The 22,052-nt window shown below is 49.8% G+C and overlaps 2 protein-coding genes across 5 annotated transcripts in view; one reads left to right on the top strand and one right to left on the bottom strand.

Moving 5' to 3' along the window:
- Nucleotides 1-4,232: 4,232 nt before the first annotated feature.
- THAP8 (THAP domain containing 8) lies at nt 4,233-13,847 on the bottom strand. The gene is given in 7 exon segments (XM_035724894.1): nt 4,233-4,438; nt 4,441-4,522; nt 4,524-4,628; nt 4,887-5,062; nt 7,470-7,529; nt 7,795-7,880; nt 13,219-13,847. Coding segments are annotated over 7 exon segments (798 nt in total). The 5' UTR covers nt 13,302-13,847.
- Nucleotides 13,848-13,983: 136 nt separating this feature from the next.
- The window catches only part of WDR62 (WD repeat domain 62), a 42,663-nt gene continuing 34,594 nt past the window's right edge, over nt 13,984-22,052 (top strand). For all 4 annotated transcript variants that reach the window (XM_027617628.2, XM_027617625.2, XM_027617627.2 and 1 more), the window contains exons 1-5: nt 13,984-14,208; nt 17,109-17,200; nt 18,110-18,172; nt 21,398-21,455; nt 21,693-21,863. In XM_027617628.2, the coding sequence (XP_027473429.2) occupies nt 14,032-14,208; nt 17,109-17,200; nt 18,110-18,172; nt 21,398-21,455; nt 21,693-21,863 (561 nt within the window). In that variant the 5' untranslated portion in view covers nt 13,984-14,031. The remainder of the gene's footprint in view (nt 14,209-17,108; nt 17,201-18,109; nt 18,173-21,397; nt 21,456-21,692; nt 21,864-22,052) is intronic.

A 22,052-nucleotide genomic window follows, 5' to 3' on the forward strand; every position in this document is an offset into this window, starting at 1 on the left:
ATGTTACCCCCAACCAGGCGCGGGGGCGGAGATACTGGGAGGCTCCTCGCTTTGATGAAAAGACTTGAGGCAGCGTCGGGAAGGGGAGAGACACGGAGGATGGGGAGAGAAAGAAGAGATGGTCACGAAAAAGGATGTGAGACATCAAAACAGAGAGAGATGAAGCAGAGACAAGGGCAAAAGGAGAGGGATGGGAAAGCGGGCCCAGTTCTTTTTTGTGCATACCCCTGGGATGCAGGCTTCCCGCAGGCCCGCAAACCAGGCCAGTTAGGGCAGGGGTCTTGGTGTGGTGGTGGTGGTGATGTTTTCTCTCTCTCAGGTCTCAGACCTAACCCCTTCTCCATGCTCACCGTATACAAAGGGTGTCTCAGAGGGATGATTTTATAGACTCCTTTCATCCTCTTCGGTCATCAGTCATCGTGGTTATCATCACAGAGGGCTCACAGAGCACTTACCAGGCTCAGAGAGGTTAAGCCACTTGCCCAAGGGCACACAGCAAATAGGTGATGGAGCTAAGACTTGAAACCAGACAGTCTGGCTGGAGAGTCTGGGTTTTTAATCACCATGCTACATGGCTGTAGCAGTGTCTAGGAGCAGAGCTGCCAACGAACCTCTCCAAACCTGAATATCCCCCAAGAAGACCCGGAGCCAGCCCAGGGTGGGCCAGGCCTTCCTGGCTCCTTCATCCTGGTTTGGCTGTCATGCCTGCCTGGCTGTGGCCTGCACTGGCCACAACCCCAGCCCAAAGAGGACTGGGTGACTTTGCCTTCCACCCTTCATCCTTCTAATGGTCAGGGCTGGTAAGTTCCATCTCCAAAGTATTCCTTCCAGAATTTCATCCCTCACCCCCTCACCCCACACCCAGGCCCTCATCCTGGTGCTTCTGTCACCCTCTCCCACCTGGACTGTGACAGCAGCCTCCTCCCTGTTCTCCCTCCTCGTCCCTTACCCCACAACTTGCTCCCTATAATGCAGCCACAGGGACCTAACACATCCCCTATCAGGGCCCTCCTTGACGCGAAGACATCTGCTTGCTGCACCTCATTCTAGATTAAAAACTAATGTTCTCAACTGCAGCCCCCAAGGCCCTAGGTGAAATTTCCCCCATCATCTCTCCAACGTCTCATCCTCTCACTCTCCCCCGAATCTACTGCACTACACTGGCTTCCTTTCTCCTCCTCAGTGCAGGACCTTTGCACTGACTGTTCGTTCTGCCCAGAATGCTCCTCCCCCAGACACTTGGTTCCCTCTCTCCCCTCGTTTGGGATTTTACTTATTGGCACCTTTTCAGTGAGACCTTCTCTGCTCTAAAATTGCACCCCCCCACATACTCTCCCTCCCCTGCTTCAGTCTTTGTCATAGCGACACTGCCTTCCTCCAGCTGACCCCCTGGATGTTGGGCATTTCCAGGGGCTGTTCTTCTCCCTGGAGCATCCAGCACGTACGCCTCCATACCAGGTCTTCTCATCCAGGTGTCTGCTCAAATGCTGTCTCCTTAGAGAGTCCTCTCCGTCCATCCAGCTGCCACCCCCACCCCATGACATTTTCATTTAGTCTTTACAGCACTTATCACAATCTGAAATTAATCTTGTTTATTAGTTTACTAGTTTGACTTCCACTCAAGCAGAATAGGAGTACTATGAGGGCAGGATTTTAATGGCTGTGTTCACTGCTGTATACCCAGCTCAACACCATACTTGGCAAAGGGTATGAGGGGCTCTTCAGAACCAGGTACTATTCTCCCCAAATAAGCAATCCTTGTTCTGCTTCGAGACTGTTTTACTGACCGCGAAGTGTCAAGCTAGGGGTAGCAGGAACCTGGCACCAAAGGGAATAAGGATTGATGGGGGTTGGGCCCAGGTCAGCCCCAAGGTTCAAGGGGTCCGTAGAAGGGGGTGCTTGGAGCCAGGCCCTTGAGGGAGGTGCTACAATGGCCCAGGCATGGGTGGTGGGGCTAGGCAGGCCCATGTATGAGGACTATCTCTTCCTTTTTTTTTTTTTTAATTATTTATTTGACAGAGACACGGTGAGAGAGAGAACACAAGCAGGGCGAGTGGGAGAGGGAGAAGCAGGCCTCCCGCTGAGCAGGGAGCCCGATGTGGGGCTCGATCCCAGGACCCCGGGACCATGACCTGAGCTGAAGGCAGCCGCCTACCGACTGAGCCAGCCAGGCGCCCCTCTTCGTTTTCCGTCATCTGTCCCACAACATTATCTGCCCTGGTCCTTACGCACTGGGGGTCTCAGTGTCCAGGAGCTCAGGCTTGGCATCCAGTGTGGGAGGTGCAGGACTCTGGGCAATGACCACAGCTATGTCAGGCCCTCCACAGATGATGGGATTCCTCCGGTCCAGGGAGCCGGGCAGTCCCAGACAAAGAAGTGATAGAGATGGAGAACATAGGGGAAAGAGGGGAGGGCAGGAGAAAGGGCAGAGAGGACGGCGGGAGAAATGATGAACAGGGAGGCCAAGGTGGGGGGGGGGATGCCAGGGAACACAGAGATGTGGGCAGAGAGATTTGTGGGGAGACGGGAAGAGATGTGAGGCCAGAGAAGACATTCGTGCGGGGAATAAAGAAGTATGGGGACAGAGGAAAATGTGGGGGCCATGGAGAGACAGATACGGAGATAGGCCAAACACAGAGGAAGACAGAGAGGGACAGGGATATGAGGGACACAGAAAGAGGCAGGTGAAGAGAGCAGTGGGGAAACGGGGAGACAGACAGGAGGATGGAGATGGGGCAGCAGCAACGTAAAGATGAATGTGGGAAGAGAGAAGGACATGGAAAAATAGGATTGAATGGGGGCAGCGGAGGCAGAGAGAGACACTGTCAGCCCAGGGGCCCCGGCAGCCTTCATGAAGAGTCCCAGGCCTGAGTTGGAGCTCTGTCCCTGCTCTTCTGTATGTCCCCCTTATGCCCCAGCATGGTCAGGTCATAGTCTCAAACACAGAGTGTCCAGGGGCAGTCACATTGCAGTTCCAGCTGACTGATGCTAGCTGCGAATACGAGCCCAGTGCTGCTACATCTGCTGAGCCTTCAGGAAAGACCAAAAATTGTTTCAAAACACTGTTGTTGAGGCCAGAAAAAATCCTATCTGTGAGCCATGTCCAACCCACTGGCTGTCAGGCTGAGACACCTTAGCTACAGGGCTACTTTGGGGGGCTCCTTTTTTTTTTTAAAGACCCTTTTCTTTTTTTAAGATTTTATTTATTTGAGAGAGAGACACACACAGAGAGAGAGAAAACACGAATGGGGTGAGGGGCAGAAGGAGAAGCAGGGTCCCTGCTGAGCAGGGAGTCCACTGAGGGGCTCGATCCCGAGACTGCGGGATCATGACCTGAGCCGAAGGCGGATGCTTAACCCACTGAACCACCCAGGCATCCCAGAGGGGCTCCTTTCTGAAACCCCTTCCCACTTCTCTTGTCCAGCCAGGGCTGAGAGCCCTGGGACCTCAAACTTGGCTCTGGGGGTTTTAAGCAGGGAAAAGCCCTGGTCAAACTGATTCTTCAAGACCGGATACCCTCCTCCAATACTCAGTAGTAAGATATAGGAGCAAAAGGGCCTTTAGATGGGGTCGGGGAGACTCTAGGAGATAGGTTGCAAACTCAAGCTCTATTAGGAGCCAGGCAAGGAGCTCTCCCAACAGGAGAGGACTAGCCTCCTGCGCAGTCAGACACCTGGCTTGAATCCTCGTTCTGCAACTTCCTGGCTGCCTGACTTTGGGCAAGTGACTGTAGCATCCTGGCGCCTGTTTTTTCATCTGAAAAATGGGGACCAGAGCCGCATCAAGGTCATAGTGAGTTTTCAGTAAGTTATTAACGCTGCCTGGCAGAGAGTAAGGGCTCCTTAAATATTATTAATAAATAGAGCAGCCATTACCCTGCTCTGACCAATAGCTGGTAGGTGTTGCCAGATGGACTCTTTTCAAGACAAGCCAGAAACTTGGAAACATGAGTGAAATGTTCTTTTAAATACTGGACTCTAGTTTAAACGAAAATACATATGGGGGCGCCTGGCTGGCTCAGTCGTTAAGCGTCTGCCTTCGGCTCAGGTCATGGTCCTGGGGTCCTGGGTTGGAGCCCCGAATCGGGCTCCCTGCTCAGCAGGGAGTCTGCTTCTCCCTCTCCCACTCCCCCTGCTTGTATTCCCTCTCTCGTCTGTCAAAAAATAAATAAAATCTTTAAAAAAAAGAAAAGAAAAGAAAATACAAATGCTACGGGGGCCAGGTGGCCCCACTCACCAGGCACAGCATGCCCCGGTGCCCCTGGGTGGCAGGCCCTCCTTGCACACCTGCTGCCCCAGCTGCTCTATAGCCCACAGCTGCCCCTGGGGCTGCTCCTGGCGCCCCTGCAGTCTCCGCACCCGCCGCCGCTGCAGCGCTCCCAGTACTGTGCCCAGCCTGGCCAGGGGTTGCTGGGCCTGGACTCCAGGCTGTGGGCCCGGCAGGAGCAGGGGGCAGGGGGGGTCAGGAACACGGCGGTCGTGGCCTCAGGGCCTCCGGATGCTGACCCCAGTACCACAATGTGCACGGGGGCCCAGGGGCCACACAGCTGGTCCTGGGGATAGGGGCGTGGCCTCCGGTGGGGAGGGAGGCACGCCTGCCTTCTCAGTGCTTCGGGAACTCTGCTGCCTCTGGAAGACAAGGCATGGGATTGGGAGTGGGCGGGGGGGGGGGGGGGCCATCAGGGCCAGACTCCGAGGGGTACTGCCCTCAGATAGGGCCAGACCTCAAGGAGGAACTTCCCTCAGGAAGGGAGGGCTGGGGATCAGGCTGCAGGAGGGACTTCCCTCAGGAGAGGAGGGCTGGGGATCAGACTCCACGGATCATTTCCGGGGGGGGGGGGGAAGACTGGGGGTCAGACTCCAGCAGCAGGACCTCCTTTTGCTCACCTTAGCAGGGGGCGCCGGGGAGAAAATGGACAGCACTGCATCAGCCCACAGGTAGCGCACACCCCAGCTCCACTGGACGCAGGACGGTGGGAAGTGCTCACTGCACAGGTGCTGGTGGCAGCTGGGCACCCAGTCCTCATGGCCCATGTGCCGCAGCCAATCCCTGATCTCATGACCTGAGCGGGCTCAGTGGGAACCAGCCAGGGACCGTGGGGTTACGGTGTCAGCAATATCAGGTGCAGTCCCAGCCCTCTCCGAGGACATGCACACCCAGAGATCCCTGGGCTCCAAACCTCGGTCTCCGCTGGCCCTGCCTCCTACCCAGGCTCTCTCTACCACCAAACCGCATCCCCCACTTCAGCTCCACCTTTTAAACACCCAACATCAGCCCACCTCTCCCACCTCTGCTGCCCCTCCCATCCAGCCTTCATCCCCTCCTGGCTGGACTTTTGCAGCAGCCTCCTTCCTGATCTCCCCACCCGTGGCCACTCTGTCCTCCCCCACAATCTGTTCCTCCACATGAGCCTGAGAGAGCAGTTTATAAAACTGGACAAATCTAGAATGTGTCCACATTCATGTGGGCGGGGGTGGGGTGGGGTGGGGTGGGGTGATAGATTAAAAGAGATTTAAGAAACATCCAATTGCAGGTTGTGGAGCTCGTCTGCAACAAATCATTCCATAAAAAGACATCTTAACACAGTTGGGGAAAATTGAACATGAATGGGGTATTGGATAGTTGTAAGAAATTAATTTTGCTAGGTATGATAATTGCATTGGTTTATGCTTCTAAAATAGTCATCTGTTGGAAAAACATTCTGAAATATTTATAGGTAAAAGTAGTAACATCTGGGATTTACTTTAAAATCATGCATTAAAGGTGTAAGTGGATGGGGAAAGACGGAAAAGATTAGCAAAATGTTGACAACTGGTGAATCTGAGTGACAGATGCATGACAATCCATTCATATAACTCTATTTTTTGTGTATGCTTGAAAACACCTGTTAAAAGGTTTTTAAAACAACTCAACAACAACAAAAATTAACCCCATTAAAAATGGGCAAAAGACTTGAACAGGTATTTCTCCAAAGAAGATATACAGATGGGCAACAAGCATATGGAAAGATGCTCAATACCACTAATCATTAGGGAAATGCAATTCAAAACCATCAGATATCACCTCATAACCATCAGAATGGGTACTACAAAAAAATCAAAACGGGGGGGGCAGCGCCTGGGTGGCTGTCGGTTAAGCATCTTCAGCTCAGGTTATGATCTCCGGGTCCTGGGATTGGGCTCCATACTCAGCAGGGAGTCTGCTTGTCCCTCACCCTCTCCACCCCTGCCTGTGCTCACACACTCTCTCTAATAAATAAAATCTTAAAAAAAAAATAGTAAAAACTGAGGGGCCCCTGGGTGGCGCAGTCGGTTAAGTGTCCGACTCTTGGTTTCTGCTCAGGTCATGATCTCAGGGTCACGAAATCAAGCCCCACGTTGGGTTCTGAGCTTAGTGAGGAGTCTGCTAAAAGTTTCTCTCTCCCTCTCCCGCCCCTCTTTGCACTCGTGTGTGTGTGACCTCTCTCTCTCTCAAATAAATAAATCTTTTTAAAAAATAAATAAAAATCAAAACAAGTGCTAGTGAGGATATGCAGAAACTGGAATCCTGTGCGCTGCTGGTGGGAAATGTAACATGGTGCAGCCACTATGGAAAACAGTATGGTACCTCCTCAAAAAAAGTAAAAATAGAATTACCATATGATCCAGCAATTCTGCTTCTAGGTATATACCTAAAAGTATCGTTAAGTGGGGTCTCGAAGAGATATTTGCACACTCATGTTCCTAACAGCATTATTCACAATAGCCAAAAGCTAGAAGAAACCCAATATCCATCAATGGATGAATGGATAAAAAAATGTGGTACATGCATACAACAGAATATTATTCTTAAAAAGGAAATTTTTTTTTTTTTTTTAAGATTTTATTTGACAGAGAGAGACACAGCGAAAGAGGGAACACCAGCAGGGGGAATGGGAGAGGGAGAAGCAAAGCTTCCTGATGCAGGGCTCGATCCCAGGACCCTGGGACCATGACCTGAGTCGAAGGCAGACACTTAACGACTGAGCCACCCAGGTGCCCCTAAAAAGGAAATTCTGACACATGCTATAATATGGTGAGCCTTGAGGACATTACGGTAAGTGAAATAAGCCAGTCACACACACAAAATATATGAGGTATCTAGAGTAGTCAAATTCATAGAAAAAGAAATAGAACAGTGGTTTCCAGGGGCTGGGGGGAGTAGGAAATTGGGATCTGTTGTTCAACAGGTATAGAGTTTCAGTTTTGCAAGATGACAAGGTTCTGAAGACTGGTTGCACAATAATGAGAATATCCTTAATATTACTGAGCTGTATATTAAAAAATGGCTATGATGGTAGATTTTATATGTATTTGACAATTAAAAATACAAATTAAAAATTAAAGCTTAAAAAATGAACTAAATAAAAGCTTTCCCTGTGGAAGTGGGTGGATATTATCTGAGACTCAAGACTGTCCAAGATGAAGATCCCTTTTTCCAGCTTCATATGCAGCCAGGGGTGGCCACATAATTGAGTTCTGGCCAGTCTGTCCTGTGGCAGCTGTCAGCACCTGTGACACATTAAATGTTTATTTTAAGCAGTTAAATTTTGAGATAGTTTGTTATGTGGCATTAGATAACCAAATAGTCATTCACATTCCACCTGCACAATACCTTCCATATCTGTCACATTATTTATTTAATATTTTTCTTAAAATTGACCAACTTTAAAAATGAAACAAAGATACCTCAAAGAGAAACTTTATACCACAACTGAAAATGGAAGACCAGTATCAATTCCATGAACAGAAGTTGACCAGAAATATAGCTGGATACCTTCATCTGCTGCGGGCTCCGAGGCCCTCTCTCTCTTTGTCAAAAGGGCAGACTCAGGGGTGATAGAGAGTGGGGGACACCACCATCTATAGGAGACAAGGTAACAAATTCAGGCACATGCACACAAAGGAATACCACACAAGCCTAAAACAGAATGTGGAGGCGCTCTATGCACTCACATGCTATTTTCAGGCATATACATTCCGTGAAAAGAGCAAAGTTCTAAACAGAGTATATCTGCTTTTAGTAATTGTGGCAGGCTCGGTAACGGCCCCCAAAAGATATCCATGTTCTAATCCCTGGAACCTGTGAATACTACGTTGCACGACCAAAGATGTGATTAAGTTAAGGCTCCTGAGATGAAGTCATCCTAGATCGTTCATTTGGGCCCAACATGCAATCGCAAGGGTCCTTGTAAGAGGGACGAGCGGATATTACACCAGATGAAAGAGAAGGTGATGTGACCACAAAGGCAGAGGTTGGAGTGACGTGGCCACCAGAAATCGGAAGAGGCAAGAAACGGATTCTCTCGTACAGCCAGCCTTGCTGGGAGGGCAACCCTGCCAACACCTTGATTCTGGCCCAGTAAAACTGACTTGCACTTCTGGTCCCCAGAACGGTGAGAGGATAATTTCTGTTTTAAGCCATCAAATTTGTTTCAGTATCCGCAGGAAACCAATACAGTGATAAAGGGGGAAATTAGGACACGTTTTCAGATTTGCTTGTATTTGCATAAAGAAACTGGAAGAGACACATTAGAAAGGAGGTGGGCAGGATGAACAGAGATGGGCATGGGGGCAAGACTTCCCAGCCAAAGGGCCGACGGATGGGGCGGCTGGGGGTGGGGGTGCAGCTGCTCAAAGAGGACAGAGGGGCTGACTCAGAATCTGAGCTGTGGCGCCCAAAGAGCAGAACCCCAGGGCACCCAGCCAGGACCTCTGGTGGCCACAGACCTTTTCGCCGTTGTTTGGGATGCAAATCCTCCCATCGAGCCCATTCTGCCTGGACACGCACAAGACATCTCTTGCAGCAGCCTTCCCCGCCCCCTCCTCCTTGGCGGAGACTGACAAGTGACTACTCCACACCTCCTTTTCTTCTTCCTTACTAACAAAAGTCCAACTTTAGTTGAGGTCAGCATGTGCTGTGCTGAAAGACTATGTTTCCCAGGTTCCTTTATGTAGGTGGGGCCGTGTTCCGGCCAGTGAATGCTTTCGTGTTGTGTGAGCAATCTGGGATGGTACCTTAAATGCGAAGGGTCCTCAAATGGATCAGGACAGTTCAAGGGGCAAAGGAGGAAAGTATCATGAAAACCGTCCTCCTCACTTGGTCTTTTTCTTACTCTCCTTTGTTCCTCTGGATAGCAACACTTTTATAATGGGCAATCTAAAAATCCACTTTAGGGGCACCTGGGTGGCTCAGTCAGTTAAGCATCTGCCTTTGGCTCAGGTCATGATCCCAGGGTCCTGGGATCAAGCCCCAGATCAGGCTCCCTGCTCCGTGGGGAGCCTGCTTCTCCCTCTCCCTCTACTGCTCCCCCTGCCTGTGTTCTCTTGCTCCCTCTGTCAAATAAATAAATACATCTTTTAAAAAATAAAAATAAAATCTACTTCAAGTGGACAGCCAGTGCCCTCCTTTTCTATAGAATAGTGTAGTCTCGTTGGTCATCTTTCTAGATCATGTAGTGGCATACACTGCTAGAAGTCCTTCTTTTTTAAAAAAAAAAAAAGTTAAAATCAATTCAAAATGTCTGCAGGGTGGTTAAATGCCCAGCTAAATTACTACATTTCCCAGTCTTCTTTGTAGTTGGGGGTGACCAATGATGAAGAACTCACCATTGGGTGGGGTTTCTGGGAAGGCTTTATAAAGGGGGCTAACTCAGTTCACAGTTGGAGCCCCTTTTGCTCTTCCTTCTCTTTTCTTCTTACCAGGTGATGATGGCTGGGGCACCTGGCGGCCATCTTGCACGGAAGCCGCATGCTAAGGATGACAGCACAGAAAGATAGGAACCTCAGCCCTAATGATTGTGGACCTGCCACACAAGTGCTGGCCTGTCAACCTCTGTATTTGTTTTATTTGAGAGAAAAATAAACCCTTGGTGGATTCTATTATTGTTCAAAATATTTGCTGCCCTTCTCCACATGAGGATTACATCTCTCTACTGCAGTGACCTGAGGCTTGACATAGACTTGCTTTGGCCAAAAAGGACTGACAGTGACATGGGCCACTTCTAAATATAGCATTTATGAGGAGCCATTGGGTGATTCTTCCTACTTTCTCTTTTCCCCCTCCTACAAGACCAGCAATATTCTACACAGGGGAGGCTCCTTTGGCCTGAGTCCCAGGTTAGGATATTGCAGAGTAGGTCCACAAATGGTCTGCAAAGGACATAGTGTGAATGAGAAATAAACCTTTGTTATAGTAAGAGATTTTGTGTCTGTTTTTGCAGCATAACTTAACCACGCTGTACCCTATCACCTCCATAATTTTTTTAAGCCAATAATATTTCACAACTTTCTTACTGCCACCCAAATACAATTCCTAACTCATAGGCTTCCCATTAGAGATGACTCTCATATGTTCCGAAAGGGCTGAAAACAGAACTAATGAATGTTTCTTCTGGCTGCCTGGCAGGCTCTTATGTTATTCCCTGGCAGCCACTTCCTTCGATACGTTTCACCTTGTTCCTTCCTGCCATCCATGCCTTCTCCTGAATCTCCTTAGGAAACAGCTCCTCACCAAACTCTTAACCATGTGACTTCTGCAAGACTGACTCGGCTGTGAGCCTTGAGGTGGAAATGGGCAGCCATTGATGAGATTTAAACATAGACATGAACTGATTTTTATAAAGTCATCTGGTTGCTCTGTACAATTGTCATTGTTCTCCTCGTTATTATATGTGAAGCACTTAGAACAGTGCCTGGCATACAATAAGTGCTCTCCAAATAAGTTATTGTTGTTCTTGTAAGGGACGCAGAAGTATAGGCAGGGAGGCCAGCAAGCAGCCATCTCAATGTCTCATTAACGGAGGATGGAGGCCTGAACTAACTATGAGAGCAGAGGTCATGAGAAGTGATCAGGCTGGAGATGTAGGGGTTTTCTGTTATTTCCTAATAGTTCAGTTAGGATATTCCCATTTGCATTTATAACTGTGTTGCCAAGGTATTAGGGGTTTTGTTGTGATTGATGCAGGGTAGGGATGTGTTTGGAGGGTAAGTCAAAGGATGGGTTGATGGACTGGACGGGGGACAGCAGTGCTGAAGAAAGGATGGGGAGTTACTCCCAGGGTTGGGTGTTCAGTTCTTCAATGTTGGACCCTTCACCTATCCAAGAGCTCTGTCCGGACAGGAACAAGATCTGTCAGGGTCCTCTGTGTCCAGCAGGGGCTTCCTTACTCCAGGAGACACTGAGAGTTGCTGAATTAATAAACAGTACCAGAGTGACATATCTAAAAAAGCGATTCTGGACGCGCTGATTTAGTTTTAAAGACCCCTCTGCGTTACTCCTACTCTGCACCAGGGTCCCTCAAGGGACACGGATTGCTGGGTTTCCTGGGGGAGGCCATCTGAAATGCATTAATGAAATTCATCCAACAAATATTTACTGAGCACCCACTATGTGCCAGGCACTGTTTGAGGGCTGGGGAAATAACAGAGAACAAGACAGAGAAAAATCTCTGCCTTCATGGAGCTGACATTCTAGCAGGGGAGTCAATAAATGAATACATCAAATATGTGATATGCCAGATAGTGATAAGCATTAAAAGGAAAAATAAAGCAGGAGAGAGTTATCATTTTACCTAGAGTGGTGACCATAAAGGTAAGACCTTTCCAGGCAGAAGGGAAAGCACAAGCAAAGTCCCTGGGGCAACAGTGTGCCTGGCATGCTAGGGGAACACAGAGTTGCCAGTGACACTACAGCATAGTGGTAAGGTGCAGGAGGAAGGAAATGAGGTCATACAGATATTGGGGATCCAGCTCCTGTAGCGTTTTGTAGGGCTTTTTGTCTGCTCCAGTCTCACCATTTTGTCTTTTCTAGAGCGAAGTGGGAGCCAGGGGAGGATCTGAACAGAGGAGGACTCTGATCTGACTCAGGAGTACACAGGTTCCCTGTGACTATGTGTGGGGATCAGAGTGTGGGTGTGGGTTGACTGCCGAAGAGGCTACTAAAATAGTGCAGTCAGGAGATGGTAATGGCCAGAACCAGAATGCAGACAGAGAAGAGGGTCAGAAGTGGTCAGTTCTGGATATATTTTAAAGGGAGAGCCAACAGGATCTGCTGATGGACTGGATGAGGAATGCGTCCTGGCCCATTTAGACTAAGGCCACCAGGGACACACCTGTAGTCCAACAGAGTCCTAGGTTCATTTACCATGGCAATGAGGGAAACTGCACACTGGAGGTACTATGAGGAGTCTCACCCAACAAAGGAAAAGACAGGTTATTATTTGGATTTGAGAGAAGGGTGAATTTTAGGTGAAATGTAAATGGAATTGTTTGGGTAGGCTTAAAGCAAAGCAGAACTGTGTGGATAGATATCAGGTCTGGATTGTGAAGTGAGTCCAGGGTCCTGTCTCCTTGAAAGCAATAAAGTTTAGGTAGATGTGGAAAACTGTGTCCAGAAATGCCTTACCTGAAGCTCTGCACCTGGACAGAAGCAACTGGGGTTGCTTCTCAGTGTCAAAATGACAACTCCTCCAGACATTAAGTGAGATGTTTCATTTTTACTGCTGTAACTCCAAATGGCGAAGTTTAGGACAGCCTATGATTTTAGAGAACAAAGTTTCCTAGTAAAAAAGCAGCAGTCACTCAGACGGGATTTTTTTTTTTCACTTTACATCTGCAGCATGTCCCTGAGAAAAATGTAGAAATATTTTTCCCATTAACTCTTCACCCAGATTTTCCCGTGTCTTTTAGTCCAGCCGGGGAATAATAAATGGGAAGACAGATTTTTTTTTTTTTTTAACAGTTCAAGCTAATTTTTACTTTCTCAAGTGCGAGGAAAGAAAAGAGGTAGGGATAACTGTAAGGTTACCAGCCTGACAACAGGAAAGATGGAGGAAGCTCTTAACTGAAATAGGAAAGGTTGTGGAAGGTTTGGGAGGGAGACAAGATCAGGAGCTCAGTTTCGGATGTTTTCCGTATGAGATATCTCAAATTCGTGGAAATAACGAGTGGGCAGTTTTAGGCTCCTCCCTCCACAGTCCCACTTCTCACGCTCGCCCCTTTCACTACCTGTAGTTAATAGTCTATCCCTGCGCTTTAACACAACTGCACCTTCGTATGTGCCGTATTTAGTGCAGAGAAGACCGTCTCTTCACTTTTCTAGCCTTACTTCTAAACACCTGCAAGCTGCCCAGGCGCCCGGCACAGGGGCAGTTACCCTCGGGCCCCGCCCCCAGAAGCCCCGCCCCGCGCTTGCGCTCACTTGTAGAAGCTCACAGGGAGGTTGTCAGCGCCCAGTCGGCCCGCAGTGTTGGAGCAGTTCGGAGCCCGGCAGTACTTGGGCATGACTGTTCGACCCTGTTGAGTCCCGCCCAGTCTGCAGTCTCTGGTTCTCGCCGAACGCCGCCGAACCCGGCCCCGCCCGCTCTCCGCCTGCCTCACGTGATGGGCCCTGGTGCCTCGTCACGTGCAGGGGAGGGGAGAGAGAGCGCCTACGCGCTACGCGCCCAGCCGTGTTACCAGTTACGCCCTGGTCACGTGGCAAACGGGGAAAGGCGAGGCCTTCGGCGCAAAGCCTGTTCCTAGCCCTCCTGACCTTACCACGTGTTGGGGGAGAGGTGGAGTCACGGCTTTTCTGAGCCTGCGCCAAGTGGTCCGTCTCGTTCGGCTCCGCCCTACGCTTACATCCGGGTGACTGCTATTGCGTGGGTAGTTGGTCGGGGATGGGGAGTGCAGTAAAAAGCGAACCTGAGGCTTTGGTTTTAGCTACCTAAAAGTTAAAACCTAAATGTCTGTTAATGATAAAAAAACACAAACCGCATAAAAAACGCCAATTCCCTTGATCAGGCATCAAGTAAACTAGCTATGGCTCCACCCTGCCATATACTTCGCTCCGCCTCTCAGCCCTCATTGGTCAAAACCGCCGCCCGGCAGCCCTGACATTGGCCAGACGCGGACGGCCGCGTCCAATGGGCGGCGGCGGCGGCTTTTCCCGCGGCCGTTTGCTCTTCTAGTGGGTCGCGGAGGCGGCGGCGGCGGTTAAGGAGCGTAACGGTCGCCGGGCTCCGGCACGACGATGGCAGCCTTGGGGCCCGGAGGCTACGCGCGGAACGATGCAGTCGAGAGGCTGCCGTCCGTCACGGTGGGAGTTTCGGCGCGGAGGGGCCAGGGCTCTCCGCCCCCCGCTCCGCCGCTCTGTCTCCGGCGGCGGACACGACTCTCGGCGGCGCCGGAGGACACGGTGCAGAACCGGGTGAGGAGCTGTTTGCCCAGCCCACCCCACCCCAGGTTCAGGGTCCCTGGGCCTCCCCTGGTCCCAACTTTAGATCGTTGGCCCCGCCTATCAGGCCTCGGCTCATCCCCTCAGGCTCCTCTCTGGCCGGCTTCGTTTCAAGGTCCCGCCCCGTTAGCCAGGGCTCTTCCCACTCCCCCGTCTCCTCCTCTCTCGGGTAATGCCCAACATTCCTAGCTCATTTCTCCCCTCGCTCCCAGTGTATTTTAGTTCTAATCACCATTGGCTCCCTCCTTCCTGCGTATCCTTCAGTCACCTTTATTTTTTTTTTTTTTGAGATTTTATTTATTTATTTGACAGAGACAGTGAGAGCAGGAACACAAGCAGGGGGAGTGGGAGAGGGAGAAGCAGGCTTCCCGCTGAGCAGGGAGCCCGATGTGGGGCTCCATCCCAGGACTCTGGGATCATGACCTGAGCGGAAGGCAGCCGCTTAACAACGGAGCCACCCAGGCGCCCCTTCAGTCACCTTTAGATGTCTCTCTGGGCCCTTCCATTTTTGTTGACCTCTCTCTTCGCTGGATCTTTAGGGTATCTACCAGTGTTCAGTCCCCAGTCCTACCTACCTCGTCTGTCCCTCAGTTCACCTTCTCGCCTTACCTGCCTTCTCTTTCCTTCTCCCTTACCAGTGTGGAATTCATTACCTATTACCACCCCAAATTATGGAGACCATTTGAGTAATTGTAAAATCTCAGCAGCGCTTCCGGGGGCGGGGGGCGTACAGAACAGTTCCCTGAGTTCTTAGAGAAAGATTTTAGAGTAGGTAGAAGGAATTCCATTAGCACAGCAGCAGTTTAAAAAATTGTTCTCCAACTCTCTGAGCTACAAAGTCTGTTTTTATAAAATAGAAGTTACAATAACCATACCACGGAGTTGCAGGGAGCAGAAATGAAATTGTGACTATGACCTGCTTGGCAGAGTCCAGGTAGAGGGTGGAAACATGGTAGATGCTGGTGGATCTTGTTCCTGCCACAAGGATTCCTGCTGCACTCTGATTATATCACCCATTCCTGGCTGCAAGGCCTGGGCAAGTGGGCCCTGCCCACCTCTCTGGCCATACCTCCATTGTCCTCCCTTTTACCAATTTTCAGTCACCCTAGCCTGCTTTCTGTTTTCCCGAGGCTCCAGGCTCTTTACCACCTCCTAAGTGCTGAGTCCTCTGGGCTTTTCGCTGCAGTCCACCTGGCTGGCTCCTCATCCCTCAAATCTCAGCCTGAATATCCCTACCCTGAGAGGTCTTCTCGAACCCCAGCCTAAGACAGACATCTACTTTAATCTTTTACCTAGCATCTTGTACTTCATAGCCCTTATCTTGTATGTTCCTGAACGTGCCTTGTGAGCTCTAACCTGTGTATAAAATAAAAGAATAGCAATAGCAATTTCAGAGAGGCAGTAAACAATGTGGTTAAACAGCCTCTGGACCCAGACTGCCTGGGCTTAAACCTTAATTCTGTTTTGTTTTGTTTTGTTTTGTTTCTAAGATTTTATTTATTTATTTTGAGAGAGTGAGAGAAAGTAAGCATGAGCCGGGCGCAGAGGGAAAGAGAGAAGCATACTCCCCGTGGAGCAGGGAGCCCAATGCAGGGCTCTATCCCAGGACCCTGAGATCACGACCTGAGCCAAAGGCAGACACTTAACCCACTGAGCCATGCAGGTGCCCCCTTAATTCTGTTCTTGTTATGAACTTTTCTGTGCCTCAATTTCCTCATCTGAGGAAATAAGGATATAATGTAAATGAGAATAATGAGGATAATAATGTAAATATGTATTTATAAATATAAAGATTTCCTTGTAGGGTATTTGTGAGGGTTAAGTGAGCTCACATATCTTAAGCATTAGAACAATACCTGGCACATTGCAATTACTCTTTTAGTGGTAGCTGCCACTGCTTTGATTGTGTATTTTGGGTAATTGGTGTCATTTATTTATTTTTCTTCTTTGGTGGCACAGAGTCCCTCTGGCTGACATAAGATCTACTTTAAAAATTACCATTATGGGGTGTCTGGGTGGCTCAGTCGGTTAAGCATCTGCCTTTGGTTCAGGTCGTGATCCTGGGATCCTGGGATCGAGCCCCACATCGGGCTCCCAGCTCAGCGGGAAGCCTGCTTCTCCCTCTCCCACTCCCCCTGCTTGTGTTCCCTCTCTCGCTGTGTCTCGCTCTGTCAAATAAATAAATAAAATCTTAAAAAAAAAAAAAAGAAAGAAAAAGATATTCTAGTATGCCTGGGTGGTTCAGTCAGCTAAGTGTCTGCCTTCAGCTCAGGTCATGATCTATGGGTCCTAGGATTGAGCCCCACATCAGGCCTCCTGCTCAGCAGGGAGTCTGCTTCTCTCTCTCCCACTCCCCCTGCTTGTGTTCCCTCTCTCACTGTGTCTCTCTCTGTCAAATAAATAAAAAAAAATAAAAATAAAATAAAATAGGGGTGACCATTGTGCCTTCTTCCTTGGGTTGTTGTGGGGTTTCAAATCTTTCATCCATATAAAATACTTAGAAACTTATTCAGAGGTCACCTTCTCCGTGAGGCCTTCTCTCCTTCCCCTATACTCCCAATGTCTTTCTCTGCTTTATTTTTCTCTTTGCTCCTATCATCACCTGGCATCTATTTTACATATTTGTTGTTTTTTATATCCTCCCTCCCATCACCACTAGAATGTGAGCTCCAGGAAGGCAGGGATTTTATCTGTCTTCCTCACCATTCTGTGTCCTTCAAAGCCGTGTTGAGAAGATCAGATGTCAGCTGTTGGTAGCCTGACTGTAGAAGCTCGGTGTTGGAGGTCACAGGGACTGAATGGGTGGCTGAAGCACTGGTGCCACGAAGGACCTCCTGGGACAGGTCCTTCTGACTTGGACTTTTTCCCCACAGGTGTCACTGGAGAAGGTACTTGGCATCACGGCCCAGAACAGCAGTGGCCTAACCTGTGACCCCAGCACAGGCCACGTGGCCTACCTAGCAGGGTGAGTGAATGGTGGGTTTTCCATATGTAGACTGCAGATAAGCTGCCTACCCCTGAGGGCTGCAGAGAGGATTCCCTGGGCCCATCCGTGTCTAGAGTAGTACCTGGCCTGTGGTGAGCACTACGAAAGCCTTATTGTGACTGCAGGTGGGAGGTGGCAGTGATTCTGGGAAAGACCCAAGCCGTGGTGTCAGACAACCTGGATTCGTGGCCCAGCTCCACCACGTGATCCTCTTGGGAGCACCTCCTTTTTCGTCCATAAAACAGAACTAGTGATATCCTCCTCTTGGGTAGTTGAGAGGACTGAAAGATATCCTCCTGCTGTTGATTACACAAATACTGATCTAGCCTGGCACTGTTCTAGGCACTGAAGGGACCCTTTCATGCCTATAGGGCAATCCAGACCTGTAGTTATTCTTAATGAACTGTATCCGTTATTCAGTCTTTGGGATGCAGTCCAGGATAGAGGACAGCGGTGGGCTCTTGAATCTGACAGCGTATGGATTCATATCCCCACTCTGTCCCTGACCAGCTGGCTTGCCCTGGGCAAAGGATTTTTCCCTCTCTGGGCTGCAAGTTTCCTCATCTCTAAAAGCGGACTGAGATGTCCGACTTCACCTGGCAGTTATGAGGATTTAAAGAGATTATGCCCAAAAAGTCTTTATTATTCATTAGCCCAGGGTCTGACAGAATAGTTACCACAGAGGAAGTGTTGGTTTCTGTTTAAGAATATATTATTTAATAATGTGCAGTGCCCTAGAATTCTCAGCATAGATACCTGGAGGGGGAGGAGAGACTCTTCTGTTCAGAGGGAGCCTTATTTATGTTTGGGCTCTTGTATTGGGAATGGAATCATCCCTGGACCCTAGTATGTCCTTTAGTTTGGGCACATTTTCCTCTTTCTCCCCAGCTGTGTGGTGGTGATTTTGAATCCCAAGGAGAACAAGCAGCAGCACATTTTTAACACTGCCAGGTAGGCTGGGCCCTGGGCTTTGGGTAGGGGTGGGACCGGGGTCCTGGCACCTACCCCCTTCCCCACATTGCTTGGAAGCTTGTAGGTGGGTGGCTAACTCATTCACTCACCCACTGGTTCAGCTACATTCTGCTGCTTTGTGCTAGGTAGTGTTCGAGGTGCTGAGGACAGTGAGAATCTCTGCTTTTGTAGAGCTGATAGCTCAGCGAGGGAGACGACTAAACCAGTTGGCAAATTACTAGCCAACTCTGACCATTGCTGTGGAGGAAAGAATGAGGATGTGTTAGGGCGGGTGTGCAGGCAGAGAAGGGTGGGGGAGAGGGGAACCATATCAGAGGGCCCAGGGAGGACCTCCTGGAGGCTGAGAAGTAAGGGGGTGACCCCTGTGAAAGTGTGGGGAGAGTGTTCCAGGTAGAGGGAGCAGCAAGCACAAAGGCCCTGCCTTGTGAATCTTGGAGTTTTTTGGGCGCCTGGGTGGCTCAGTTGTTAAGCGGCTGCCTTCGGCTCAGGTCATGATCCCAGGGTCCTGGGATCGAGCCCCGCATCGGGCTCCCTCCTCGGAGGGAAGCCGCTCTCCCTCTCCCACTCCCGCTGCTTGTGTTCCTGCTCCTGCTATCTCTGTCTCTGTCAAATAAATAAATAAAATCTTAAAAAAAAAAAAGAATCTTGGAGTTTTTGAGGAGCAGCCAGGGAGTCCTGTGCCTGGAATGAAGGAGTGAGTGAGGGAGAGATGAGGCGGAGACAGAAGCCACTTCTGGGTATTGGCAACTTTTAAACTTTTTATATTGAAATAATTTTAGACTTTATTTTTTTTTTTTAAAGATTTTATTTATTTGAGAGAGAGAATGAGAGAGAGAGAGAGCACATGAGAGGAGGGAGGGTCAGAGGGAGAAGCAGACTCCCCGCCGAGCAGGGAGCCCGATGCTGGACTCGATCCTGGAACTCCAGGATCATGACCTGAGCCGAAGGCAGTCGCTTAACCAACTGAGCCACCCAGGCGCCCAATAATTTTAGACTTTAAAGAACAATAGAAAGAATGCCTGTATACCTTTCACCCGTTTTCCCCAAATGTTAACCTTTTGCCACATTTGCTTTATCATTCTTGGTCTATATATGTGGTAATTTTTTTTTTCTGAACCATTTGAGAGCAAGCTGCAGACATGGACACCCCTGTACCTCTGATTATTTCAGTGTGTATTTCCGGTGGGGAGGAGCATTATCCTTCAAAACCACAATGTGATCAGCAAAGGCAGGAAATTAGAATTGGTACATCACTACTATCTAAGCCTCTTTCAAGTTTTACCATTTATCCCAAGAATGTTCTTTAGAGCGAAAGGGTTCTGTCCAGTATCACATGTTGCATTTAGTTGTCTCTTCAGGTTTCTTCAGTCTGAAGCGGTTTCTTCATCTGTTGTTGACTTTGATGACCTTGACACTTGAGGATTACAGGCCAGGTATTTTGTAGAATGCCCCAGCCTTTGGGCTTGTCTGATGTTTCCTCATAGACTGAGCTTCTTTATTAGAAGGAATTCTGCCTTCGCCTCTGCATTCTAGCGAGAGGCTAGATATTGATCTCTCCTACGACGGGTGGTGTTCACTCCGGCCCTTGGTGAAGGTGGTGTCTGCCAGGCTTTCCCGCTGTGAAGCCTCTTTTTCTCTGGTGATTAGTGAGTATCTTGCGGGGAGCTTCTGTGAAATTGCAGATATTACCCTGTTCCTTACCAGACTTTTCATTCACTAGTCTTAGCATGGCTTTGACATTTTACAAAGGCTCTGCAGGGCATTCTGATGTGCGGCCAGGGCCCTGCCCTGTCAGGTTAGGTCACATGGGCAGGACTTCCCTGTGTTGAGGTCTCCTCGTCTCAAAACTGGCTGAGAGTCCTGACTCCATAGAGTGCGTTGGAGGAATTAGTGCTGTGATGTCCGTATAGCATTTTGCAGAGAGCCGGGCACAGGCTCAAGGCAGGCGACAGGTTAGGAGTGGCTACAGACAACAGAAACCCACAGCAAGCGTGGCTTCAAACACAAGGGCATACCCTTCTTGCCTGGATGAAGTCTGGAGGTGGGCACGCAGGCAGCTGGTGTCTCTGCAAGCATCAGGAACCCCCAGCTGCCTGTCTTTCTGTTCCACCATGCCTATTGTGAGCCTCAGGTTCTTGAGGTTGTCTCATAGTCCGAGATGGAGTTCTGGCTGTCATGTCCTTGATTTGGAAGGGGAATGACTGGGCATCAGGGCAAAGAGTTCCCTTTGAGAAGCTCTTCTGGAAATCACACACAGCATTTCAGCTTACCTCTTGTTGGCCAGAATAAATTGTGCAGCTGTGCCTGTGTAACTGCAAGAGAGGTGAGGAGAATTGCACTTGCGCTGGGGATGCTGCCATCCCAATTAAAACTCAGATTCTGTCGGTGTGGAAGGAGGGGCAAGTGGCCATCGGATAGGCGGCTTGCCTTGTCTGCTGCTGTAGGAGCGATGGGAGGCCACCAGAGTTGAGGTGATGATGATAAATGCTCTGTTAGATTGTCAAAACGCAGGATTTACTTACATATTTGCACACCGGTTAACTCAGGTGAGGGAGGCAATTACTAGACTTAAGGAGCACAGATAAAAAAGAGAGGGGAGAAGAAAACAGTGTAGTCCGGGAACCATGAAACTTGCTGCCAAAAAAACACACAGACGAGTCTGGTGACTCAGTCCTTGTGCAGGCTAGAGAGAAACGTGTTGATTGTTCATGGGTTTTCCAGAACACCGTGCATGTTTAGCTGTGGAGCGCATGCTGCAGGCTTGTGTCTGGGTGCGGTCTGCCAGGATCTGCCCTTCAGTACCACCCCCCCATAGTTAGGCCAGATCGGTGCCATTTCCTGTACCTGAATTTCTCAGGGTTACAGGGTGGGTGGGGTCTTGGGGAGCTCACTCCTCCTGAGGGAGAGGAAAGGAAGGTCCCTGTCCAGTGACCCCCCCATCTGGGTTTGGGGCTTTTGCTTTGACCCCCATTTCCCTGTGCCACTGACCCCCTTCTGGCAGCAGGGAATGCAAGGGACGCCCTGTGTGCTCTGCTGGGCACACAGGCAGCTTTGGCTCTGTGGGACCTGCTGGCACTCCCCTCTCCTGGCCTTTTTCAAGGCTTGGAAGCAGAGAGTGGGCAGAGTTCTGTGAGCACAGCCAGACAGGGGTCCGGCTGCCTACCGCCCTTGGAACCAGTGACCAGCCCCTTTCCTTACCCCCAGGAAGTCTCTGAGTGCTCTGGCCTTCTCCCCTGATGGGAAGTACATAGTGACGGGGGAGGTGAGTTGTGATGGTGATTGAGTGGGTGGGGAGGGATCTGGGGCCATTCCTTCTACCCCCTAGTAGGTCTGGGAAGTCCCTAGAATAGCTTCTTCCCGGGCCAGAAAGCCCCATGGCAGATGGGGGAGGTGGCTTTTGGACACATCCTGGGGCAATGCCAATTTCAGCCCTAATAGCCTTTCTAGCCCTGCCTGGTGCAGAACCTATCCGCAGTAATGGCTCCACCGCCTTCCCCAGAACGGGCACAGGCCTGCTGTGCGCATCTGGGACGTGGATGAGAAGAGTCAGGTGGCAGAGATGGTGGGCCACAAGTACGGCGTGGCCTGTGTGGCCTTCTCCCCCAATATGAAGCACATTGTGTCCATGGGCTACCATCACGACATGGTACTCAACGTCTGGGACTGGAAGGTGAGACGACCGGTGGGGGTGTGGGCAGGCAGCCAGCTGCCAGAGAACTCTGAGGCCAGGCATTGAGCGAACTAAATGAGATAATTTGGTAAAGTGTTCATTTATCCAGAAAATATTTATTGAGCACCTATTGCATGCTGATCCCTGTTCTAGACGCTTACTGTGAGGCATATGACAAGCTCTCAACTA

The sequence above is a fragment of the Zalophus californianus genome, chromosome 17 (assembly GCF_009762305.2).
Source record: "Zalophus californianus isolate mZalCal1 chromosome 17, mZalCal1.pri.v2, whole genome shotgun sequence".
Lineage (NCBI taxonomy): Eukaryota > Metazoa > Chordata > Mammalia > Carnivora > Otariidae > Zalophus > Zalophus californianus.